We start from the raw sequence: 26,295 nt of genomic DNA, 5'->3' as shown, positions 1-26,295 counted from the left end.
CCAAATGTTGCAATTAGCTTCTTTAAACTTCAAGTATTTTTAAAACTGCATTGTTTGCAACATTCTCTTCTTTTATTGATTTATTGCTAACTTTTATTGCACATTGCCTCCACTGAATGACTACACTTATTCCCGCCCTCTGTAGTCTGCACAAAAGTAGGCTAAAGTGCGTCATGCGCATGTGTATCATGTCATGCAGGTACAACATGAAATACAAACAAAAAAGTCCACATCAGCAAATCACATTGCTTTAAAGTGTTTGTAGTGAGAGTAGGTGTTTCTGTGGTGAGCTGGAGAATTCAAGGATGAGGCCGAACACAGAGTTCTTTCTAAATGCACGTTTAATTACGAGCTCGGATCAACATGGCTACATGCAGAAGCTATGTGATGATTGTGAACAGAGAGACACAACTTATATAGGATAGTGGCATGTATACTATCACCTAAAATGGTGCCTTGACACATTTAACTCGACCTTGGGCCAACTAAAATTAGTCTAACTTGTCGCCGCTGCTGGGCTCTTAACTGGAGCACGTAAGAGGGAACACATTACGCCCATTCTGGCCTCCGTCCACTGGCTGCACGTGCACTGTTTTATTGTTTTTTTTAATTGTTTTTATTGTTTGTTTTATGTTTATATTTTTGTACAGCACTTTGTTTCAGCTGTGGTTGTTTTTAAAGTGCTCTATAAATAAAGTTGAGTTGAGTTGAGTACATTCATCAGTAAGCCTAGTCCTTCTGACGCCATGAACTGAACATGCTCTCGAGGGGTCTTGACCAAGTATCCACTGGTCAGTGGAGATGTAAAAATACATACTAACAAATAGTGGCCCAGACTGCACTTGTTAGCTTCAAACACTTTTTAAGATATAACTCAAATTTTCGAAAAACACATTCTGAGCAATATTTAAACCGCATTGTAATGAGCAAATATTGTGCCAAAACTGTTCTGTCTCTGTTCTGACTCAGTATTAGATTCTGCAGCCACAGTATGGTAAATGTACTCTCTATCAACTATCAAAGTCTGAGGTCATGGATATTATCTACTTAACACTTTTAGCCATGCTAACAGTGTGGCGATAGAAATGCCAGTGTTGGTCTTTCAGTCCACGACTTTGGTCCAGACTGAAATATCGCACCCATTACTGGATAGATTTACATTTTGTACAGACATTCATGGTTCTCAGGGGATAAACTGCCATGACTTTGGTGATCTCTTGACTTTTTCTTGAAGCCACCAAAAGATTCAAGCTTTTAATTTTCAGTAAAATGTCTCAAAAAGCATTGCATGGAGTGTCACGGCATTTTGTACAGCTGTTAAGGTCCATGAAGGACAATTCGACAACTGACTTTGTTGATCCCTTGAGCCTGGTGTACACTGTGCGTTCTGGGCTGTCACAGACAAAAGATGACTGATGAGAAAGGAACATGACATTCAACGTTCAAGGATGGCTGTCGTCACGGTCTTGCGATCAAACACAGCCTGGGATAAAATTCTGACAGTGCCAGAGATCTGGGATGATCATCTCACTGTGACTGGCGTTACAACCTTCGTTTACAAACCATCCAATAGAAATGCAGCATGAAATGACACTGGCGCTAAACCCAAATAAACACACGGATAGCAGCTCACCATGGACGCAAAACATGCTAAAAGAAATGTGCGTGATTTCAGCAGAGAGGGAAGCCTTGTGGAGCTGTGGCAGCAGAAGCCTTGCCTGTGTGATGTGTCCTCCAGCTCTGACCATGAGCGCATAAAGAAGGACGAAGCATGGAAGGAAATAGTGGTGGAGTTGCAGCTGGCAGGTGAGCGACCTAGCAGCTAGCAATCACACACACAGACACACCACGGTATATAGTGCCAACTAAACTTTAGGTTATTTAATAATGTGGCCCTCTATGTTGTGCTTCACGGTTAGAGAAGTAATAACTCGTGCAGCATCCTTGCACACTCAGTATGGGAAGCTATTGCATGCAAGTGGTAGCCTGTGATTCAGTACGCACTGTCTGGGGCACCGAAAAGGGGGGAAAAGGAGAAGGATTCTAAGGGCCCATGATTAAGAGGGGCCCAGAGAGGCCTGACAAAAAATAAAAAAATAATATGACACTAAGTTATTAACTAACTTATAATCACAAATATATTTTATTTATAATGTACTGGTAACAATAACTTTATTTGTTTTGGAAACATTAACGCCCCCCCTCTCTATTTACGTAAAATGGTTCAGACCGACTGGATCAGCTGCAGTGCGCCGTAATTTGCCACTGACAGCGGGTAAGGAGGCGGAGACGGCAATATGCCTCAAAAATCAGGTAGCCAAAAACAGAAAGAAAGGAAGCTAAGAGAGGAGAAAGAAGCAAAGGCTCGACAGTATGTCACCCAGTATTTCAAAAAGCAAGGTGGGTTTGTTAGTGGTTCATGTGGTGGAAAGTTATGGAATATTAACTTTGTCCCTGGTCTATAAGATGCTTATAGACCAGGGACAAAGTTAATATTCAGAGTTAGGGATGAGCAAGCAAACAACAACAAAAAAGTCCAAAAAAGTTAATAACTTACAAATTATGGCGAAAAGTTAGTTTCTTGCAACCCTAGAATTAAGATAAAAATATTCACAAACAAAAACCACTTCTGGTTGCTGATAAGTAGTGTTTAACTTTTGATTTAACACTAAAAATTTAAAAACCCTCGGCGCGCACTGCAGCGCTAGCAGACAGATGTGCGACTCAGAGCAGCATGTGTCACTGACACCAGACTCAGAGCGCAGCGGACCGGTGGAAAATGTCACCATCAGCATATTATTTTACATCAATAACATCTATTTTATCATTTCGAGTCACATTGTTGAAAGAATTTAGTTGCCTGTGTTCAAGCAGGATATTAGGTCTCCATTCATCGCACGTCAGGCTTTCTATTTCCTTTTCGGAGATGGTGTTGCGGTCAAGGTCCCCCCAAGAAACGGCAGGAAAAAAAGGCCAAATATTCGGGTTTTTTTTTTTTTTCACAATCAAATCCCGTGCCATCGAACAAAGCTTTGAAGCTTTGAAGCTTTGAAGCTCCTCTTCAAGTTTGTCAGGGAGGAATGTGGAAGTGAAGAGATTGTTCTTTTTTCACAAATGTGGGAATGACAGTCAAAAATACCATCAAAATGCATAGTTTTATGTAAAATAGCATCAAAAATTTTCGGCGGCCTCCCAGCCAGCTGTGTATAGGGCCCAGTAAAAATTATTTTCATGGGGCCCAAAATCCCTGGCAGCGCCCCTGCACACTGTCATCATACAGTCTGCATACATCAAACTTGATGTCATACCAAAGTTTATTAGATACATGCCGCACAGTGTAGCTCACACAATACTTATAAGACTGATACAATCTCACAGTCTGTGGGAGGCTTTAAGTGTTTATGTAGCAACAAACGCCTGCAAACAAATGACATTCCCTCCAGCCTCAGCTGTACTTTGAGTTAAGTGTTAATTAGAAAATGTTAACAGTTGGCTAACGGGTTAAACTAGGATGGTAAACATGGTAAATTCAGAAAACCTCAGCATGTGAACATTGTCACTGTGAGCATGTCAGTATACTGATGTTACCACGAAGCTGAGAGCACTGCTGTACCTGAGTAGCAGCCTCAAACAGCCATGCAGGCTGACTCTTGTTTAAATATGCTGTATTTTTGGGACCAGACAACCATGTAAAAAAAAAAATAACCCCCTCCAGAGAAAATATTGATGCTACAGAAACTATCTGTTATGTCATGGCCTTAAAACCAACGCCCACACAAAGCAACAAACCAAACTACAATCCACATACAGGATTAAATATCACCCACACAGATGTAATCTTATCCCTAATGCAGCATCTTGTTTTACTATCCTACTGACTGGGAGTGGAATTCCAGTGCACCTCTGGGCGTTGAGCACTTCTCCTATTTCCCTCCACAGTACCAGACAGAGAGACTCACACTACATGGCTCAATTCCCACAAGCTCTCTTTCTTCTCTGTCTGACTCTTTCACTGTCTGTCCACTGTGCAGGAGGAGGCTGGAGGTGACTGCTCCTCTGGCAGCGATTATAAATCCACTGTGCCTCTATTATTGATGAGAAGCCTTAAAGGTGTTTATCGCTCCGTCTTTACTTTAGTGAAGGGATGAGACAGACTGATACTTTAAAGGCAGCGAGAGAGCCAGCAGGGGAGCAGAAATACCCTACAGCACATTTATCAACAAATAAAGTGCAGTTACAAGTCAAACTACTCTGACAAAAGTAATTAGCACAAACTGAATGATAACTATCTGTGTATACATTCATTTATAACCCACTGTGTAAAAATAATAGCCTTCGTGCAGGTATAAGAACATTTTGTTTCTATAATTATTGTATTTATGAGGTCAAATCCTGGTCTCTGCTTACAAAATAAATCCTGTCCAGAACGTTTGCTTCCTGATGCCTGAGTGATCTCAGTTGTGTTTGCTCACTCCTGCCTTTGTGAGAGATCTTCCCTCAGGCTAGGAGGGTAGGCTATTTATAGTAGGCTCATTGTTGTTGCTGTTATGGGACAGTGTGTCCTACTTACACTGGGAGCTGATATTACATTAAAGCAAGTGTTGATGTCACAGCTCGTATAAGGAATCCATCTCGGGAGACGCAGGCCTGTCTTGCCGCTCTCATGCATCTGGAGAGACACGCGCCTGACAGATGCTGCCTACATGGCCACCACTCGCATTAATCCGCCACAGTAAAGAGATTATGATCGGATCGGCCTGACGTGAACCCAAGTGACCCTATTATCTGATTCGATAACTTGAATCTAATATGGAGGCAATTTGAGAACATTTGAAGAAACCCTGCGTATCAACGTGAAGGGCAGAGAAAAGCAAACTTCTCCTAATTAATGAAAATGTTCTGTGCCGTCACTAAAAATATTCCCCCTCGTCAGAGGAAATGAAGACAGATCTGCAGTGAAGGTCAGAGTGAAACTCGTAAGGCCGGCAATAATGAAGATCATTACGTAGAGGGCAGAAGGCTTTACACACAAATATTGCAGCAAAGAACAAAAGGTTAAGATGTGCTCGGGATTAATGGTTCAAATGAGCAAAACAGGCTTTACTTGTGGGCTTAATGGGTTTTGTAACATGTTAATTTGCTGAGCAGCAGCAGCAGCAGCAGCGGAGTACAGCGGCTGCAATAACCCAAACTGAGGAGAAACTGTTAACTGCCAAATCAGACACATTTTATTTGCTAAGAAGAACTGTGTGTTAAAGGCTTGGTGTAGGAAATTAAAATTAAGATCTGCCTCATGGTTAAAATAAACCAACACTGACACAACATAAACTGAAGTTTCCAGTGTCAAAGTAACACACTTTGTATGCCCAGCAATCCACCTCTCCCCTGACCTCTGTCGGAGTACTTGTTGCAATAACAATGTCACGCTCTGCCAGGTTTTCCTTCTAAAATTGCTCAGTAATTATTTGCATTTCTTGCCATAAAAATGTAAGAAGAGGTTGGTTTAGATCAGCGGTTTCCAACCTTTGCTTTAAGACATAACCCTGCACCCTATCAGATGATAATACGTTCATCAGATGAATGGGTCACCCGTCAGGTTCCACATGAGTTCATTTGACATTATCATTAACTGGGTATTACTCAACACTTTTTTTCAATATTTTACAATATTCTTTTATTTTTATTCACACAATCAAGCTGTCAATGTCAAAGTTTGGTCAAAGTCATATTTGTACTACTACTGGCACAAACTGGACATTTGGCTATTTTATTCATCCATTTTAGCTAAATATTCCAACTGTATATTCATTACTTTTAGTCGACACTTTCAGCGATTCATCCATTTCTTTTGGCAAGCTAACTATTTTAGTGTATATTTATTCATTAATTCACTTGTCATATTCAAACAATCTACTGAAGTGCCAAGTGCAAACAATTTTACACCTGTACAGTGCACTAAAATATATTTCTGAACACATTTGAGGCGAGAGATAGGCAATGCAGTAACAGACTCTTGATTCATGCCTAGTTTGACCACAGTTCATGAGCAGTGATTGACAGCTACGTTAGAGGCTCCTCAGCTCTGGTTGGTTGATAAATATGATTTGTTTTCACAGATAATTTCAGATTATTTTACAGATACAGAGCACCTGTCTCGTGCAGGACTGTGTGAATATGACCCTGTTAGTTGTAAAAAGCTAAACCTGTAGCTTTAAAGTGTTTAAGGTTGCAGAATATCTTCAAAACAACACTCAACTGATTTAATGTTGCACCTCTATAACATTGTCAGACTCACATGGTAGGGTTGTAAAAAGGATCCAAACTGATGCAGTTCCCTATTCGACTATGGATTCATCACCCTCCTTAAATCAAACCATCTCTACGGGGTCTAATCAAAGACGGTGGATAAACCAAGACGGTCCACTGCGAGTCAGTTTCCTGTATCAGTGTCACGTGGGGTTCGCAACCACCACGCCCCTTTAGGAGACTAACAGCAGGTCCTGAGTCCACTGACTTCAGTGGGAGAAATGAACGTGATTACAGATTATGGCCGATTCTTTCGCCCCATAGTCACAGAAGCAGATATTGGACCCATTTATCACAAGCCACATATCATCAGAACATTCTGACACCAAAATGGCAAATTTCAGACGGACAAATCAGGAGAAAATTTACTTTGTTCAAGACCTGTCTCTGTCTCAACAACACACTCTCGCAAGATCTGGCAACAGATATCTCCTCTCTGGTGCTGAAATCAGTGCAGTTTCCCCAAAGATACTGGATTAAAAAAAATATCTTTTCCAGCGGATATCTTAGTTACAACATGATTGAGCTAGCAAAGCAGTTTTGTGTTGCTATGTGTGGTATTTATTCAGTTTTGGGAAATCACGAAAAAGAAAGCATCAGTTGTCGGATACGACATGAAACTACTCCAGTTAGCTCAATCATGTTGTAACTAAGACATCCGCTGGAAAAAATATTTTTTTCACGGACCGTTTATTTATTTAGCTTACGGCCAGTACGGGTACACACATGTTGACAGAAGCGAGGTTGGGGATACTTGTCTTTGATTGGCGGTTCTCCATCGTCTTTGATTGGGGTACGGAGGACAACGCCTACTTAGGAGACCGGAAATGTATACCATTTCATACAATGGGAGTACACTGTAGGTGGGCCATCTTGTAGTAATCCAGTATCTTTGGTCTAATCGCCAAAGACTTTCCACATTCTTATTCATTCATTCACATGTTAATTAATATTCTTTTACCATAAAAACGTGTCTCTCCTGATTGAACTTATTATAAAGGGAATAAAATGTGTTGCTACTCGGTTCCAAATAACACATTAAACTGTGTAGTCTATACTAGAAGTAATCTTTAGATGTTAAGTGTCCTGTGAGGGTTGGGAGCATCAGGTCAGGACTGGGTTTAGTAAGTGGAGAATGATTTTTTTTTTCTTTTTGCATAATTATTTTAATTTAACTGTATGCATTCCACCATGCTTTTACTCTCATTAAATGAAAATGAAGAAAGTAATTTCATAATGTCTTGATATATATGATAATATATACATATCACAGGTAGGTGTCAGATTAGCATGAATATTTAACATACATAAAACATAAATGTACATTCACACATCCAAATGTTATCACCTTCATTCATCTTACATCACACTTACTCACATACACCACTCACCCCTAGCCCCTGTAATCAGATATTGTCAACAGTCATCTATTTAAGCAAAAGCCCATGCATGTGCTTGAAGCAGGGATAGGCTGCTGCTCAAAAGACACGCGGATGAGAACTCCAGGCGTCTATCTAACTCCACAAATCTTCAGGAACAGTGCACTTAAAAACTCATTTGCAAGGCAAAATGTGACCACATGTGCAACATGCTGTAGCTTCTAATCCTCCAAATGAACACTAACGATCTTCTGAGGAAGTACGCAAATTCCCAGTTAACCCTCATTTATTACGTTTTTGACAATAAAGTGTTCTGTGCGGTGCAGCCACAGAGAGCAGCACGCATTAGCAAACACTGAAATCTGAATCAAGACTCATGTGGGAAAACTGCAGCTGATGATCACCTAGGAAACAAGGATGAGGAGGCTGTTTAATTTCTCCACGTGAATTAAGCCCAGGTGACCTCAAACAACGTGCATGCAGAAACAACAAATAACAAGCCCTAATTGAGTGTGCCCGTCTCGCCTGTTTTAACACCGTCTTCTAAATGAGAATCTTGAGATCTGAGGCAATCATGATGCACTCACAGTGTTTAGGGTAATAACAAAAAGGAACGAAAAGTGGGGAGCAAACAAAGGCAGGAGAGTGCCTTATTGCACTAAATGTGTAGCTGATGTGCAAGGCATAAAGTGAGGAGAAGACTGTTTACTCCTTTAGAAACACTGGAGCATGCACAGCCACGAGACTGAATAAAGGTATTTAAGGACAGAAATGTAATAAAGCAGGCCGAACTAGTGGTGCGTGCTGCCTCAGTACCTGCTCCAGAATGGAGTTGATCCTTTCCACCTCACAGTCGATGAGAAAGCGTTTCTCCTGCCGGCGGTCCATCTCCTCGATGATGCGTCTGTACTCTGTGGGGTCCACGATGTTCCCCACTGAGCGAGCTGTCACCTGCCAGTTATTGGCGACAGCTGACTCCATGATGGCCTGGAGGATTGCAAAACCTGGAGGAACAGAGAGAAAAGAGCTCCATCACACAACTGTCTGTTTCTAAGAGCACACCAGCAGGTAAATGCTGTGCTGTAAATAAGACGTGTGAAGGTATTCTAGCTCTCAACTATGGTTAGTGACAGATTGCTTTGACCAGCTTTTTATTACAGCTATTAACAAACTTGTGATGCAGTGATGAAATGTTTATTTGAACAGTAAAATCCTCTTGTAAGATATAAAATGGATGGAGACAGAAATTGTTTACAGCAGATAAACAATGTACCATGTGGTTTCAGAATAAAAAAAGGTCTGATCTGTATCCATTTGGGTGATATTCAAACAGTCTGTAGAGGATGAAATATGGACAGTTGTTAGAGTAGGTGGGTGGGAGAAAAAATCTGAAGAATCTGTTGTGTTTGTTCAATCTGAATTCCGAGAAACCAAGAAAACAATGCTTTGGGCTTATTGATGAATTAAACATGAGCCCCATGCTCTCGCAGTGTAGCATTTACAGTGTATGGATATTTATACATCACTGCTGTCAGATACACACCATCAGTGACTCATTTCAAAGTTAATATCAGAGAAGCAAGTTTAGCAAAACTTTGACAGACAAAGCAGATTCAGGAATAAAGACAAGACGGAACAAGAGTCCACAGAGGTCGATAGACCCACGAATGATTAAGTTAAAGCTGCGGCGCCCATAAAAAAAGACAGAGAGGTTACAGAGCATAATTAACTAACTATTAACTGGGAACTGGCTGCGTCCCATGCTGCCTTAGCAGAGTGTCACAGGAGGTCACCTCACTTATCTCTCTCCTGCCTCGCTGAGGAATTCAAACTTGCAAATGTAAGGCTAGAGTTAACACAAGTAGGGAGCAAAGACACAACAGTAAGACGTGTAGCACACACTCCAGCAAATGTAGTGAAACGGACTGCTAAAGAGGCAGTTCAGAGAGCACAATCGCCGTAACTCAATGCCGAGCTCACTGTACCGAGGGATGAATCAGTAGATGAGGTGTATGAAAGAAAGAAGCTGAGCTGACAGTAACCGAGCTGAGCAGCGACACTGAAAAGTCCTGATGCGCCTGCAGGATTTTGGATGATTTCACTGATAGTTTACTAAGGGGGTTACATGGTCAGCAGTCATCAGGGGCCACAAAGAGTTTCCAAATCAGCCGAAATGACACATCAGTGACTCTGGCTGAAAGGGAAAGAGACCAGAGAGCTTTAGTTGTTTTGTTTGAAGTCATTTGTTGCCTTTTTACATTCTCTTTGGGAAAACAAACAAGAGTTTTGGCTGGGAATAAACAACAGCCACCGACCTATCAAGATCCCCTTGGTCATTTTCCGCACCTTTAATCAGTGCACCTGTTCATAAAGTTTTGTTTGCACTAAGCTATTTATCCACTAATTCGGGTGTTGACTGGCCATTGGGAAGTTTGGAAATGTTTCCAGTGGGCCAGTCTTGTGAGGGACGGTCTTTTTGTCCCAACACCGGCGTGATATACCCTTTGTTAACACCTTACATAGCTCTCCCCATCAGCATGTTCTGGGCTGTTTGCATGCACTGACTGTCTGGGTGCACTACAGTCATAGCATCAGCTTAATTGACCACGTAGATGTGAGCGACGGCTGACATGAGCGACTCATTGGCTCCCTGAGGGTAACCAGGTGTTCGCGGGCGCCTGATTACCAGCCCGGCAATAAAATGACTTATTAAATACTTACTCAACATAAACATAGTGTGCTCCTGTGGATAAACTCTGCTGCTCCTGGTTTAATTCTGTGTTTATACACTGTTGACTGTTTTGCAGTATTCTAAATAAATCTGAAAGCACGCTATTAAGTCAGATTAGGTGTCAGGTGATCATTACATTAACTCATCTTTAAATTTTTGCTTCCTGTACACACAAACGTGAGGCAGAAAATCTTGAAAATTTTGCTTCATATTTTTACATATTAGCCCAACACATGGAATATGTTTCCAAACTGGGGCTGCTAGACAGAAATTTCTTCTCTTTTTGTTGCCACTCCGCCTCTGCATTAATCTGATATTGTTACAGTAAAAGCAGAGGAGGTATTATCTGCTACTGGGTGGCATTAGTAAGTTAGGATATAAAGGCTGTGAAGTTAAAAGGAAGTGAAGGTGAACTGTGTGATTACTAGGATTGTTTCAGTATGCCAGAACCTCCTGCTGAGCTATTTGAAGTTTTTATGAAGTCGATTCAACAAAACATCTGTTATCTGAGGACAAACACGGTGAAATGCTCACACACACACTCTCTCTCTCTCACACACAAACACACACACTGTTCTTTGAGCTAAGTGTCACATAGATGTGTAGAACCATATGGGATAATAAAAAGTTTTGGAAAACATCCAATAATTCTGTCTGGTTACTTTTCCTAAAGGTTAAGAATCCAGGGACCTTTCAGATTTTACAGTCAAAGCACTTCTTGACTACTTTAGTTATCCATCCTGAATTCTGCACATTATTATAACATTAATAAACACTAGTCCACACCCATTGGTAGCTGTGTCACCTTCTACCTATGCCAGTCCTCAATGCCTATGTGCAGTTTCACATAGATTGACCACGTCAGTGAGTAGAAAAACGTGGGACAGACAGAATGACTGACTGACAGAATGACACACTGACAGTTTCCGTGATTATGTACAGCATACCATACCATGACTTAGTCATACCAAACATTAGAAACAACACCAACATTGGTCCACAGGGGGAGCCACAGCGATCGGTCGCATTTTAGCCATTTTGAAGCATTTTTCTGTTGTTATAGCGCCACCCAGTTGCCAATTAGAGTTAAATTTCTCCAGTCACCTTGAGGCGTCCTGTTCTACATATCTACCAAGTTTAGTAAAAATCCATATGGCGGTTAGGCCTAGATAAGAAATGAGCTCTCTAGCGCCCCCATTTTGTTTGATGGGCTCAATAATGGAGGGGTCCCCTCAGATTATGTGTGGTCATATGCCTACAAAGTTGCGTGGTGATGGGTGAAACCCTTGAGATGTTCTACACCTTTATGTGATGAGCCACGCCCTCCGCAATATTCATTGCCTTATAGAAGCTCAGTTTTAGGAAGTTTTCCAACTTTTGCCAAGAGGGAACTTTAGATATTGCTCCCTAGATTATGTTCACCCAGTTTCATGCAGATCGCTCAAACTTCCTAGGAAGAGATCCATTTGAAGTGTTTTTCAAAAAATTCAAAATGGCGGAAAATCTATATAAGCAGAAGATGAGATATGCCCATTCAAAGTTTGACATTTCAATCGGTTGCTATAGCGCCCCCCTTTGGCCAATTGATGTAATATTGCTTCCTCTACCACTGTGCCAAATTTCACATGGATTGACCGAGTCAGTGAGGAGAAAAACGTGGAACAGACACACAGAGTTTTTGTCATTATATGGTAAGATATGTTTCTGAGTGTATGATAATGACGCTCCTGCCAGTGTTATGGGACAAACCATAAGTGTGTCAAAATAACTGTAACACAGTGCAGCAGGCAATATTACATCACAACAGTTCATTTTAAACTGTTTCGTACCATATGAATACATTAGGTACATTTATTGGTTATGTACATGCATTTACATTATGTTTAGTCTTGTGAGTAATCGGTACAAGATCATTGTAAACACATTGTTTGGCTGATTGGCAGAAAATAGAAGTGATCAATCTCTCTGTGCTGAAACAGCAGGCATCAAACTGGCTTAGATTTTTTAAGTTTAGGTCGGCTGATATTTGACTTAAGTGAAATGTGTGTCTATATTTGACTGTTCAAAGACATGTTTGAATTGGCCACACTGTCTTGCACAGTAGGAACTTCTATTTTTGCAACATCTTGAAATCCTGCTTCATCGTTGATTAATGAGCTTCGTAAGTTTAAAAGCTGATATCTAATGCCAGTTTTAAACCCCTCTGGAATCTCAGTGACTTCACTTAAAATGAATGCAACTCAATACAAATCCAGCGTCTGATGAGAGGCTCTGAGGCAGAAAGTACAAACAGGGATGAATTGCAGCCAATAAAAAGGTATCATGTTGGAAGACCAGTGACCCTCGCAAAGGTAACACCTTATCAAGCAGAAAAAAATATTAACAACACAAAAACAGCTGAATAAATAACAGCTCCCGAGACAGATAATGACAACGTACAGAGGAAATTTGCATATTTCCATTATGTGAAAAACCGTGTGCAGAACATGCTGAGTGGTGGTGACAATGCACGGTGGCAGCAGCTCATTATGTGCCGTATTGGGTCATAACTAACAGACAGAAAGCAAATGATTTACCATAGCCAACATACTGCAGCTGACTGGACCAAATGAGCAGAGCAAAGCAGCATCATATGCTGCGTTACCCTCTTCTCTCAGAGCAGAGATAAAACTGCTGATTCCATAAAATAATGGGTATTATTACGGGTGCTGAATAAGCTGGTATAAAATGTGTTTATGTAAATACAAGTCAGCCATAGAGCCTCTCTACTGGACGCTGGCGTCACATGGGTTAAATGGAAACTGGTTCTCATTCTGTATCACAGTCATGATGTCAGTGATGCACTACCTCCCTGCAGCACACACCAGACTGCTCTTAACTATCATGGCTGCTGGAGCTGTTATATCACCTCCTGTGTGTATGTTTTAATAGCTTATGCATAGAAGTCAGTGCTCATTAATACTGTAGACAGGGTTTGGGCGGGTTACAAAGTCATCCATGCATTATTTGTAAAGGGATGGGTCTTATGAAGCCTCAGTGAGGCCATTAGTCTGTTGAACATGCCCTTTTAATATTAGAGCTCCTCATTTCTTGAATTATTGAATTGTTATTGCCATTACACCTGAATTTTAAAGCCCCTCTCCACTAGAAAAAAATGTGTTTTGCTTATTTTTATTTCACTTGGATGTTTGACCTTCACTGTGCAGAGTGATGTGTGTGCAGAGTTTGACACTAGAAAGTTGTTTTCACTCAACTGCTGAAGGTGGAAAGTTTCCTAAATCAGAGTTTACAACGTGTATGAACGACTGAGACACCACAGACAGTCTGACAGCCAAACATGGTCCAGAATGCAACTTACACCAGTGTGATGTTGAACCCTGAACCCGTCAGTGCACACACACTGAGAATAAACTATTCTGTAAAGTAGGAGACATCTTGTGTCCAGCAGTTAAACTTCTGAAATGAATATTTGCATATTTATAGATCGAGGGCAAAGCAGTCTGTGTAATAGAACTTTTTTTGTGGAAAAAACATATTAGATACAAATTATTATTCAAAGCAGAGTATTTTTTAAACATCTTAAATATGTCTAGAGGGGATTTAAAGTGTGTCTGTAAACTTTTACAGGCTTGCAGAAACTAAATTATAGACACTGCACTCTCACTGACATCAGTATGCATCTTAACAGAAGCAGCTGTAAGTCAGACAACATCTTAAAAACAAAATGGTCAAATCCAGAAGCAGACAAGTCCTGTTAAACTACACACAGAGGATGCTGGGTTGCTCTCGACTGGCTTCCCTTTAGATTCAGAGAGATAGCTAGAGCTCCAATTAGCTGATGACAGTACATCTCACAATCCAGTTTTCTCTGCACTGTAACAATTAACAACTATTTTTTCCCCTCACAGCTAAAATCATATTTAGTTTGATTAAAACTACAGTTGGTAACTTTTATGAAAATAAAACAGACAGTCTGAGGGAAAATCACGTCCCTCCTCCTCTTCCTAATGCCTCTAATGGCATTTACAAGAATCTGTCACGCCCCACAGAAAACAACCAATCAGAGCTGAGGAGTCTCTAACACAGCTGTCAAACACTGCTCATGAACTGCGGTCAAACTGTCAAAATATGAGCCAAGATATCACTGCATTGCTTATAGGGCTCAAAAGGGCACGTGACTTTGCAATGCATTGTGTGTAACCAGCGCCATTTTTACAGGCAAATTGTTTTGTTTACATTGCGTTGCGCCGGGAGAGAGGCGTGAAGTGAGAGATTTAAATGGACCGGGCAAAGGAAAAGTGTGTCAGACAGTACCGAGACAACTGGACACTGTTCCAAAGGCTCGGTACCTTGACAGAATCCAGAAAAAAGGTGGAGTGGATCCGTATGAGCACAGAGACTGGACTCGGGATTTAAAAGCCCTGCCGCCGCTGTCTGAAGCTGAGCTTGTCCTCTATCTCATCAACAGTATAAGTTATTATACCGGCGACGAATTTAGCAATGCCAAATCTTTAAGGGCTCATGGGCGAGCAAACTTTGGGTGGGTGCAAGACCACCGAATTTACCTCCTAAAGAGAAGACCGTCGTCATTTCAGAGGTAGGTAAACTTTACAAGCCTCACTGTGTCCCACCTCCGTGTGGTGCTGCCTGCTTGCTTGCTCAGGTGTTGACTAACATATCTTGGTGTCTGCTGGACCAATTTATTTCAAACAAAAAATATTTTGAAGCCTGAAATCCACTCTGCATTTATGTGGTAAATATGTATGGGCTTCTCGGTTATTTATTTCAGAATTAGAGCATTTTCACACCATATATCTCTAACTCTCCATCGTCATGCATGGGTGGGACAATTTAGGAAAAGTTTACTCCTGTGGAGACAACTGAGAAACAATGTTTTTAGCGACATCAAGATGTGTACTTTTTTTTTTCTTTTTTTAAAAACGGGATTAAAAGTCCTGACTGCACAGCTGTGTTAGATTTGTCCCTAGTTCTATTTCAGTTTTTGCTATCAAATCGATCTTCTTCCTGTGGCGATCGTGAGAACGCTTGTGGCAGTTAATGACACAGCAAGTCTGAACCATTTTCACATGATACAGTTACTTTTAAAATGCTACAACAACAACAACGGAACACAAGTGTAGCGTCGCGAAACGTAAACAACTTTCCAATTGCCCGCAAAGCCCACAATGCATCACAGTTTTTCCACCTCCACTACGTCACCCTTTTGAGCCCTATTTTCAGAAAAACAATTTAGTGTACTGTTTAGCCGTAAAATAAGACAGTTTGCTCCAGTCGGTGGGCGGTGTCTTCTTTTGGCTCAACTGTTTCCAAACAAGCCTCCTCATTTTACAGCTCAACAGTACACTAAAATATGTTTCTGAAAACATTTGGGGTGAGAAATGGGCAATGCAGTGACAGAATCTTGATTGATTGGTTGTTTTTGTTTACGGTTGAAAAAGTCATTAGAAGCAACACGAGGAGTCAGAGGAATATTTAAGGAATAAATAATTTGAGGAATAAAATAATTGAGGAATCTTTTTTTTTCCCAGAGATTATCTGTCTCATTTAGTGCTGTGTGAATATAGTAATAGTTTTTAAAAGTTATTTTTTAATAAAAGATACCAACTCAATCCTTAAAGTGTACAAGGTTGTTGAATATCTTTAAAGGAGTATTCCACTGATTCAGTATGGTGCTTTTAATTACACTGGGTGTGGTTACATGATGGCTTCTTATTCAGAAATAAATCTGAATGAAATCATTCTGAATTAAAGTCTTTCCAGGTAGTTTACATGGGAAATATTCATTCCCAATGAGGGTTTACACGGGAAATCAGTTTAATCGCCTTGATTCGGGTCTGCGCAAGGTTTGGGGCAGGGAAGGTTTCTGATTGGATAGGGGGCGGGGCGGATGTTACGTGTTTACCCTTACCAGAAGAAAACACTGTAGTCCTCGCTCCAGATAACAAGATGCTTGGTGACGCCATTCTTAGTGCCTTTTTCGGGCTTGTTTTGCTTATATTCTTGAAGCAGCAGTACGACAACAACCTTGTTCTGCTAATGCTTCGTCTGTTGAGGAGGAGAAGGGAGGTAGAAGGTCGAAGAAGGGAGATAGAAGACCGTGCTGTGGAGAATGGAAACCGGTGAGTGCAACACGTCTAACTCTATCTCAGCCCGTTGCTATGGGTGCTATATACGTCATGGCGCCAGAAGGGCAAGGAAACGAGCATGTGCAGAAAGCCCGGAATGGCTGGAATCGGGTAGGAGGTGTATACAAGACAGAAAAATTCTTCCATTCAGGTTCTGAAAAGGAATATTCCACCCCTGTGCACCCGATTAGATTTACTTTCAGGTTGGCTGTTTTCATTTGGGTTGAGGTGTTTACAAGGAGCATTTCTATTTGGGTAGGGCTTCCAACCCGAATGCAAAAGGAATACATGGCTCCATGTAAACACACGTATCGTCAGTCTCACAATGGACAGTTCAGAAAAATAATAAAAGTCAATGCAGCAAAACCAGAAATATCAACTTTTTTATTTCAAGTATTCTTCTTCCTTATGAAAACCTGGCACCTACATTACCCACAATGCAACTTGACCACCAATAGTTCAGGTGGGAGATTTGGGTGTGTTATGCCAATGGTAGCTAATGCAGTTTCAAGCTTCTAGCCTCAGGCAGAGATGAGCAGCGGGCTACAGAGGCCTGGCAAACTCATCTCTCACTAAATTCACACCCTGAGATTTTTTTTTTTTGTTACATTTCCCTCCCTCTGGAGCCACAAAAGACTTGATTTAAGATTTTTCATATATGCAGTAGACCTCCCCAACACCTGTTAACAGACCTCGATGTGTAAATCTCCTTTAAAGAAAGATCCACTGTAAATGCTGCCCATTTGCCAAGAAGTAAGCTTTATGAGTTGAGTTGAATTTGACAAATTGCCTTTTCACTTGTCTTTAGCATTCATGTGCAAATTACCCTGAATAAAAAGATGGCAGCGGTGTCCTGTATTTCTGACTGATGTGCATCACTTGATCTAATCTGATTTTTTATTTCTTTTTAAATGATCCATTTGCAGCAAAAAGAACCCGTTCTTCTCAACTGGCTCCACCATTCACTGGTGACCACCACTGATGGACATGTGAGCTGACATGTTCCCAAATAGAGCTTCTAAGTATTCAGAGCACAGCGACTCAGCTGACATGTCCGCCCTCCATTCCCCTGCTGGTGACCTTCACAGCGAAGTGCTCTGCAGACAGCACTCAGATCAGGTATGGCCTTTAAAGACAAGTGGCTCTCGCTGGGCGCCACCACGTCAGCCACTCAGGAGTCTAGAGAGGACGAGGAGATGTGTGTCCACATGTCTGACACTCGGGGAGGTTAAGGAATTCAAAGGGAGTGTTAGTGCAACTGTCCTGTCTAAGTGCATTGTGAAGAGTCTGATCGTAGATAAGAAGCTGCTGAGCTGACCTCAGACGGGATCCGGCTCTGTCATCATCCACACTTTATCAGGTCAGACAGGCAGAAACATGGTTGTTTTTTATTTTTTATTTTTTATATCAGCTTGAGGATATCAAAACAAGAATCCAGCACAGTGTATCTCTGGTGGCAGAGGGGAAATGAAAAGGCAGAAGCTGAGTGTCAGCTCTCCTCCCAGTCTTCTGACACATAGTACTGAACACCATAAGCTGGGATATGCATGACATTTTGAGACATGTTAGTAGCTGCTTAAGAAAAAGGATTTGGGGGATTTACAAACGATTCCCCTGAGAGTTTTATTTTCATTCCTTCTCTGTCACTAAACTAAGCTGGATATTTTGGATTTAAACATTTGTATGAGCTTGTCGATGTGAAGCTATTCAGTGTACTTACAATTAAAGATACGTGGAAATAAAAGCTCAAAGTTTGAAAGTCCTGAACTGACGGAATTATCTGAATGTGACATTTAGTGTACTTTAACTTCAATAGGCACAAATGTGAAATCTGAATGTCAAAGGACATCCGAGGTCTCTTGGTGAATATTAACACTGGTGGGATTTATCAGGCGGTGCACAAATGACAAAGTCTTTTGGTGCAAGAGTTTTGGTTGACTTTGTAAACAGATGGTACGTTTTACAACAGCCAGCAGGCAGGGCAACCATCAAGGGCATTTTACAGAGTCAATTATTCAGCACTGTCCCTGAACAATAATACATATTCAAAATCAGGAGCATATTGTCACAAGGCTATTTATAGCAGGGAGAAACAATTTCATTTCTCGCACAAGTAAAATGTTTTACAAAGACAGCCTTGATGTCAGGCAAAACATGAATCACTTAAGTGCTGTGCAGTGGTGCTAAATTTTAGTTATTAGGCATGGAAGTACATTTGTCAAATGTCCAGAAACACCACTCTGAAAGAATGCTAATGCTGCTGTGTATCCACTGGATGTGCAAATAGGGAATTGTTTCCTAAGTACATTAGTCAAATTCATGTCTGACAGTTCTATGGTCCTCATTGGCCATCAATTATTTCCACTTTAGAGCAGCTATAATCAGTATCTTTATATCAACAATCAATTAATCAATTTATTTGTGACATGAAATCATATAAAATACAAGTCCAGTGAAATGTAATCCCATCAGTTCCTTCAATGTGCGCATAAAAACCCTATAATAATGAATATGTGATTGGGCAGTCTAAGGCAGTGTCCTCATTTAGGATCCTTGTGGCCTAAGGGTAGAAGCTTTTCAGTGCTGGCCTGGTGTATCTGGCACCTTCTCTCTGACCTCAGCATGGAGTAGGGGAATTATCTGGGTGATGGGGATCTTTAATGGTTCTACTGGCCTTAATTTTCCAGCCTGTGGTATAAACATCCTTAAGCAGGGTAGAGCAGCATGTAAAGTGTGTCCAGCTGAACAAACCACTCTTTGTAGGGCCTTGTTTGGTGTACCAGGCTGATGTCAAAATTCCTCAGTAGTATTAGAGGGGATACTCAGAATTTCCTCAAGCACCTTTGCCGTGTCCATTTTCATCTTCTAGTTTTGCTAACATTCAGGGGCAGGTTGTTGTCGTGACATAAGCGCGTCAAGTCCTCTGCTTCCTTCAGGTAGGCCTTTTCATTGTCAGCTGGGATCAGGCCCAACACAGCTGTGTCGTCAGCATACTTAATGATGGTGTTGGAGTTGAAAGTTGCAACACAGTCATGTGTGCACGGGGAGTACAGCAAGGGGCCCAAAATACAGCCCTGTGGAGCTCCAGGTGTTAAGGACGAGGGTTCACATGACTACTTTTATGTGAAGGGAGTCACAGGTACTGATGAACCCACTGAGAATTATCACCTGACTCAGCTCTATGGAACATTTTTCCGTCTTTATGCTCATTGTTTTGGTTTTCTGGCTGTATTAGGTTCATTCTCTCAGCTCTCATCAGTGTCGTTATGGGTCAATAGGCAGCTCAATAGGCCCACTGTACACTACCTGCTTAACACCACATGGCAGACAGACAACTTTAGCAACAAGCTAGCAAACATAGCAGAGCATTTAGCAGCTAAAGAGTCAGATATTTACCCCAGAGGTTTGTGGAGAGTTAATATTTTACCTCATCAGGCCAACAGAACCACAACTCCACATAAATGCTAATGTTGCAAAACATGTATGGCTGCAGCCACATTCCATTTTGTGGCCTACACGATACGCCGCCTACAAATGGTACCCACCTCCAGAACAAGACAAACACACCAATGTGAAGGTTATTTGAACCCTGCTACAATGCAACGTTGTAGTGATTCAATATGAATAACGTCATGTAACCCTAACCTTAACCGCCTCTCTTTTAACCTAACACTTCATAGCTAGCGTAAGGCTAACTTAGCATTTTCCTCTGGGATTCCATTTCCAGACCAAGGGGTGGAGGGGGCTGATCATGGCCTGATGTGTAGGTAGGGTGGACGGGTCACATGCTCGATCCAGCTGCAACTAAAGCCACTAGAATGTTGCGACTGAAAGTGTTGATAGGTAACTCTTTGTTAACAAGGTTGCCATTTCATCTCCAAAGTAAAAGTTCATAAGTATTATGTCAGTGTGTGTTTACAGCTTGTTTCAACTGCTCCAAGCAGCCAAAAAGTCAGTTATTGCAGGTTCAAGTAAATAAGGCTGTAAATATTAAAAGTCAAGAATAACTTTGATAAACAAAGACACATTTGCATAATTTGACTTTTTGAAATCTAATGAAATGTTTCTTGACATTTAATAAAATGATGCAAGCACCTTGAAGTCGCGGAGAGAAAGACACACACACACACACACACACACACACACACACACACACACACACACACACTCATACAGTACCTGTAAGCCGTGAACAAAAGGGAAGAAAAAGCTTTGAGTTATTGCAGCATCTGTTTCCTCCGCGGTTTATTCTGCACCAGTATGCAACTGGACAGCTTGCTCTTTCATCAACTCACAACTGAGAACAGTTTTTAGTGACATGCTTTTCAAAGACAAAGAAGAGATGATGATTGTTCTCTTGAGGAGACACATGTTGACATAAACCTAATCTCTAGAAACAGATATATGCATATGCATGAAGAATCTGTGAGCAACGGGACAAGATTTTGGCACTGGAAGTGTTCTGGTTTCCATTTGTAGTCTGTTTGCAGTCTGAATCATACCAACCAATCATGTTTGAGCTGCAGGTAAATTGGCCAAAATGCATCTTAGAATCCATCAGCTATCTTTGGCCGATGATTTATAGCTTTAAATTAGCTTTTTTAAATTGATCTGCATCCATATGCAGATATCTGTTTATAGAGATTAATCAAAATGACTGGCTACATGGAAGACCAAATCTTGGCACTAGATCTTCCAAAATATTGGCCGCTGTCCCCAGAGTCTCACTAATGTCAGACTGATAGCTGGATTCCAAGACCAACATGAACCAGACTCTGCCATGGTGACAATGTTTAAAATGTTTAATGTCACATAAATGAGCATGACAGTTACACTGCAAGAACCAATGATAGTCAGGCAGAGCACCAATCTGGTATTGTGTAACACGGGGTGGCCAAAATACTCTGCTAGAAAACAGGCACAGAGCAACACAAATAGATGCTTTCTCAAGAAAGTTTTCCTTTCAAGCTACCACACTGAGCACAGCACTGAGATTATGTTCCATTCTGTAAACACACTCTGCTTTGAAGTTTGTCCACAAAATGCACCCAAAGAAATGCCTAAAGATGACGGCAATTGTTAGAGCAAGCAATACAAAGCAGAGTTGTCCCGCAACTAAGCTCATATATTCTCTTGAGTATGAGCTTAGTAGCCCACACAGCACTGCCCAGAAGATCAGTATGTACTCCTCTGATATGGTGTTTGCTGCAGCTCTAAGGATTGGTTTTATAGAGCGCTAGAGAGTTCAACTGTGAAAAGAATAATGTTGTGGGTTACTCACAGCCATGTACGGTTTAACGCATTGGAATATAGCATCCTCTAAATGGCATTTTGTATCATTTTGTTTTTTCTTTACTTGTCTTAAAAATATGTTTAACATTTGCTTCGGTCAAGATTTTTAAATTCAGAGGGAAAAATATTTGGTCAAATTTAGAATAATACATTTAACAAGAGATTTATTTCCTCTGTGATGGAGAGAGTTGGGAGAAAGAGGCAGACTGAGGCTCTGCTGGCACCTGGCCGTGTGTTTCTTCTTGCCTGTCTTGGGCAGCGGCTCACATGACGGCCGAGCGTGGTGTGCAGCCTCAACTGTGACTCAGTCGTCCCTCCCCCACCCTGGAGAAGGTGACCTCTTTAAAATTCTCTTGCAAGCATCTGAACTGCGCCGTTGTCATGGGATGCCCAAAGCTGAGCGCAACACCGAAGGCGACTCAGACAAAGCCACTGAACCTACTTCAGAGAAATCTCCAAAAATCTCAAAGCTTATATGTGACTCCTCAAAGACGACTTGTTTTCAGTGGGCAACGCTTACAGAGCCGGTGAAATAAAAAAAGGATTAGAGCTGCCAAATGACAGTAAAAGGACACTTTTGAGTACAATTAGCCTAACAACGCCTACTCCCAATGCAGACCAATGCAGATAACAGCTCCCTGTTCCAAATTAGCTGAACTGCAAAGAACCCTGCACCCCCACACCACTCACTCCTGCCAAATCTCTGATCTGAGCTAATCAAACAGATTATTTCTTATCTAATGACAGCTGCAAAGTTGCTAACAGAATGTCGAGCATCTCTCCTTGTGTCTCTTTTCATCTTTCATGTAAGTTTTATTCACATTTCTTTAAGTAAAACATGAACTTTTGCTGCACTTAAAGATGATTCAGATTGTGAAGTCATAAAAACATAAACACAGACAGGGCGAGAGACTAAAACACATTTAAAGCATGGATATCTGTATCTGAACCACATACAAAGAAATGGAGCAGGCTGGCTTGTGCCCATCACTGAGAGCTGCACTAACTGCCTGTTCTTTTTCAGCTCCCCTATAAAAAAAAACACCCTCCCATCTCTTAAGCAAATAAAAATGGCATTTTCTCTTGGGCAAAAAGAGAAGCGCACATCACATCAATCTCTTTCATAATGCAAAAAGACTACTGTTGTAATGGCCTTGTGTTAACCTGAAAGCAAGTGTCCTGAAATAGATGAGAGACATTTGGGCAACACAGAGACAAGAGTCGAGGCATAAACAGAGCCGATAAAGCAGAGGGGTGCTCCATTAGTCACCTGGTTTCTTACACGGCCATGTTAAGTGGTGAGGTTAGAGCAGATTAGATATGACAAGCTGGATCTTACAGGGAAAAAAGGAGGGGAGGGGGCTCTGAATTCACCGAGTAAAAAACGTTGGGTGCATCTGACAGCATGTCTGACAGTGCTTGGCCCCATGTGCCATTCGCTGTTTTCTGACGTAGGAGAGGCACAAAGGCTTTGCTGACTCCTCTGTTCCTTCCCTCACTCGTCGTCTCCGTACAGCTTCATTTTCTTTTCTATTCATTTGAAGATTCTGCTATTCCTCCCTCTCTCTGTGCGAGCAGCTGAGACAACACTGTTGAGCTGAGGGGAAAATAAACCTCAGGCTCCTGAGCTGCTCGGCCCTGCATTCTCCTTGAGCCAACAGCAGTGACGTAAGAGCAGGATCACACCTTACAGATTAGAAAATCAATGATTAAAATTACCTTGTTTGCTGATTTCTATTTTTAAGTGGCAGCATCATGAGTAGAGTGGCAGGCGGAGAAATCTCAGCATTGATTGCATATTGCTAATATTAAGGGACAAATATGATTGATCAAGCTCCAGGCTGCTTATTGAAAAGATTTCAAGATGTCTCAGGTCTCAAATTAATTTCAATACCCCAATAATAAACAGAAGTTAGTAAGAGTGATTACAGTTAAAGCATGGTTGTTTCTATGGTTATTACAACACACTTTTAACTATTGTCATAATCTCACACAGGCAGGATCAGATTCACCTCTACTCATCTTGCAAAAACTCTCACTTCCTGTCTTTCCTCTGGAGGACATTAATAGGTGAAGGACGATCTCTCAACTGCAGCCTACAGGCCTATGCATACATGGGGAGACATTTGATACTGAGCTACAGCTCATCATTCTGCCTTCTATTGAACATATATCAGTGTGATCAAGGAAAAGTAGCTTTGGGCCACGATGTACAGATGGCAAATGAGAACTACAGTAAGTGTCTACGTAAGTGGAGTTGGACAATATAACAATTTATTCTGTGAGACAACAAGTTCTATAGGGATGATGCTTTTTTGTAGGGCATCCTGGAATATAAAGGAATACCTTACCCATAAAATGTCCCTTTGTATATCAAGTGTGCACCACGTCTTACCTTGAACATTCTTCATGAATTTAAATAATCAACAGCAAAACTATATCAAAACATCTTTTTACAAACTCTTACACAACAAATGCAGGATAATCCAAGGCTCATTTATCCAGGTGATTGCTAAGTAATAGTTAGCATGTTAGCCGTTAGCCTAGATACAGCCGGGGCGCATAGTAGCGTCAGACCTGTTAAAACGTAAGTGAACGGGCAACCTTCAAGTGCAAAGTTAGTCCACTAAACAAGCTTTTTCTCCACAAAGACCGCCTCATATCGTTAGGATAAATGTCAGAGAACATATAGAAAACGACATGTAAACGTGTTGTCTTACCTTACCGGTGTGCTGCCATGTTTGTTTACCATCTAGCTCTGCTTTCCAAAGCGCGACCGAAATATTGCGAGAACAAGCAGCGATCTCATACTGCCACATTTTGTTTTCACAATTAGGAAATGCACACTTACAAACCATTTTACTTTGCCAAACTGATCTCCAACTTGTTGCCTGTAATCTCCAGTAATGCCCTCCACCTGGAGTAGTATCCAGCTGGGCTTTATCTAGAGCTGCTTGTTCTCGCGAGATTTCGGCTGCGCTTTGGAAAGCAGAGCTAAATGGTAAACAAACATGGCAGCACACCGGTAAGGTAAGACAACACGTTTACATGTGGTTTTCTATATGTTCTCTGACATTTATCCTAATGATATGAGGCGGTCTTTGTGGAAAAAAAGCTTGTTTAGTGGACTAACTTTGCACTTGAAGGTTGCCCGTTCACTTACGTTTTAACAGGTCTGACGCTACTATGCGTCCCGGCTGTATCTAGGCTAACGGCTAACATGCTAACTATTATTTTTATGTCACTAGTCACTTGAAACAAATTTAGGACGATAGGAGACAGGTTGAAATAAACCAAAATTTCCCTTTAAATTCATGAACAATGTCCATCTTTGTAGGACTCTCTGTTCATCGTGGAGGCATGCAAGAAAAACTTTCTTCACAAATTTAAGGTAACACACGGTGAGTTCTCGATACATAAACTACACCACCGCCGCATGACTTTAATGTGACCACCAGTAACTTTGTTGTTCGGCGTGATGGCATTTAATGTCCGTGAAAACCTCTGTTGTCTCCTCTAGCCACTTGTTAGCAAAAAAAGCTTCAGAATGACCAAACTGACGGTGTTTACAGGTATTTACTGACGTATTTTATGTCACAGAATGCATAGAAAATCTCTTACGGTGGTGTTAACTAACTACAGACTTTATTTCAGGCCTCTAACCAAAAACCCACTGACTTTGAGATGAGTGCCAAAATGCTCACTCATTTCCAGGTTTTAGGACTCATTCCTGCAACAATCTACTGTATGTACACTTACACATTGTGGTAACAGGACTGCTTTCTGACAATATTCTATTTTATATATGATTTCTGCATCAGTTCAATGAGAAACTTTGTCAGGTACCTCATTTGCTGAATTAGCCAAAAACAGATATTCTCGTCTGCTCATGTTTCTAATGAACAATACCGTTAGCTCAGGCAGAGCAATGAAGCTGTGCTTGTATTGGCTGATTGCATTCCATAAATGATTCATAATCATTGGCTCATTCACAGCTGTGCAGCCATTAACATCCACTCATATTCATTCCAGTGTATAACACATAGATTATAACCCTTATAATGTTTCATTCAAACCTCTCTGAATGGTTTTGGTTTTGTAGGTTTATATTACAATATAAGCAATACTGTAATATAAAGAAGACATGGTTTTTCAGATAGTGGGTTTTATCCTTATCACTCGCCCCTATTAGTAAGCTGCTGAGCCACCACGAGCCGTTGTCTTGGGATCTAGACTATACTGATGGGATGAATGCTGTTCAGCCAAAAGATATTCCCTTACTGATGTTTTAATGATGGTGGTTAAGGGCGCTGTTTAACACATTGTTCCAAAGTCTCCCAAAGATGTTTATTTGGGTTGAGATCTGGAGACTGTGAATGCAGCAGCACATGACTCACATCATTTTGATGCTCAAACCATGTATTCTGCAGCCTCTCATGGC

General features: G+C 41.1%; 1 protein-coding gene across 5 annotated transcripts in view; it reads right to left on the bottom strand.

The window, feature by feature from the left end:
* gria3a (glutamate receptor, ionotropic, AMPA 3a) overlaps positions 1–26,295 on the bottom strand; it is a 95,659-nt gene that overhangs the window by 41,481 nt on the left and 27,883 nt on the right. For all 5 annotated transcript variants that reach the window (XR_007450519.1, XM_049591140.1, XM_049591142.1 and 2 more), the window contains exon 4: positions 8,502–8,689. Coding sequence is in view for 4 of the 5 variants with exons in the window: in XM_049591140.1 (XP_049447097.1) it covers positions 8,502–8,689 (188 nt within the window). In the remaining variant the exon portion in view is untranslated. The remainder of the gene's footprint in view (positions 1–8,501; positions 8,690–26,295) is intronic.

Source organism: Epinephelus fuscoguttatus, linkage group LG12 (genome assembly GCF_011397635.1).
Source record: "Epinephelus fuscoguttatus linkage group LG12, E.fuscoguttatus.final_Chr_v1".
NCBI lineage: Eukaryota > Metazoa > Chordata > Actinopteri > Perciformes > Serranidae > Epinephelus > Epinephelus fuscoguttatus.
Note: the sequence above shows the minus strand (reverse complement) of the source record. Positions and strands in the feature narration are given on the sequence as shown.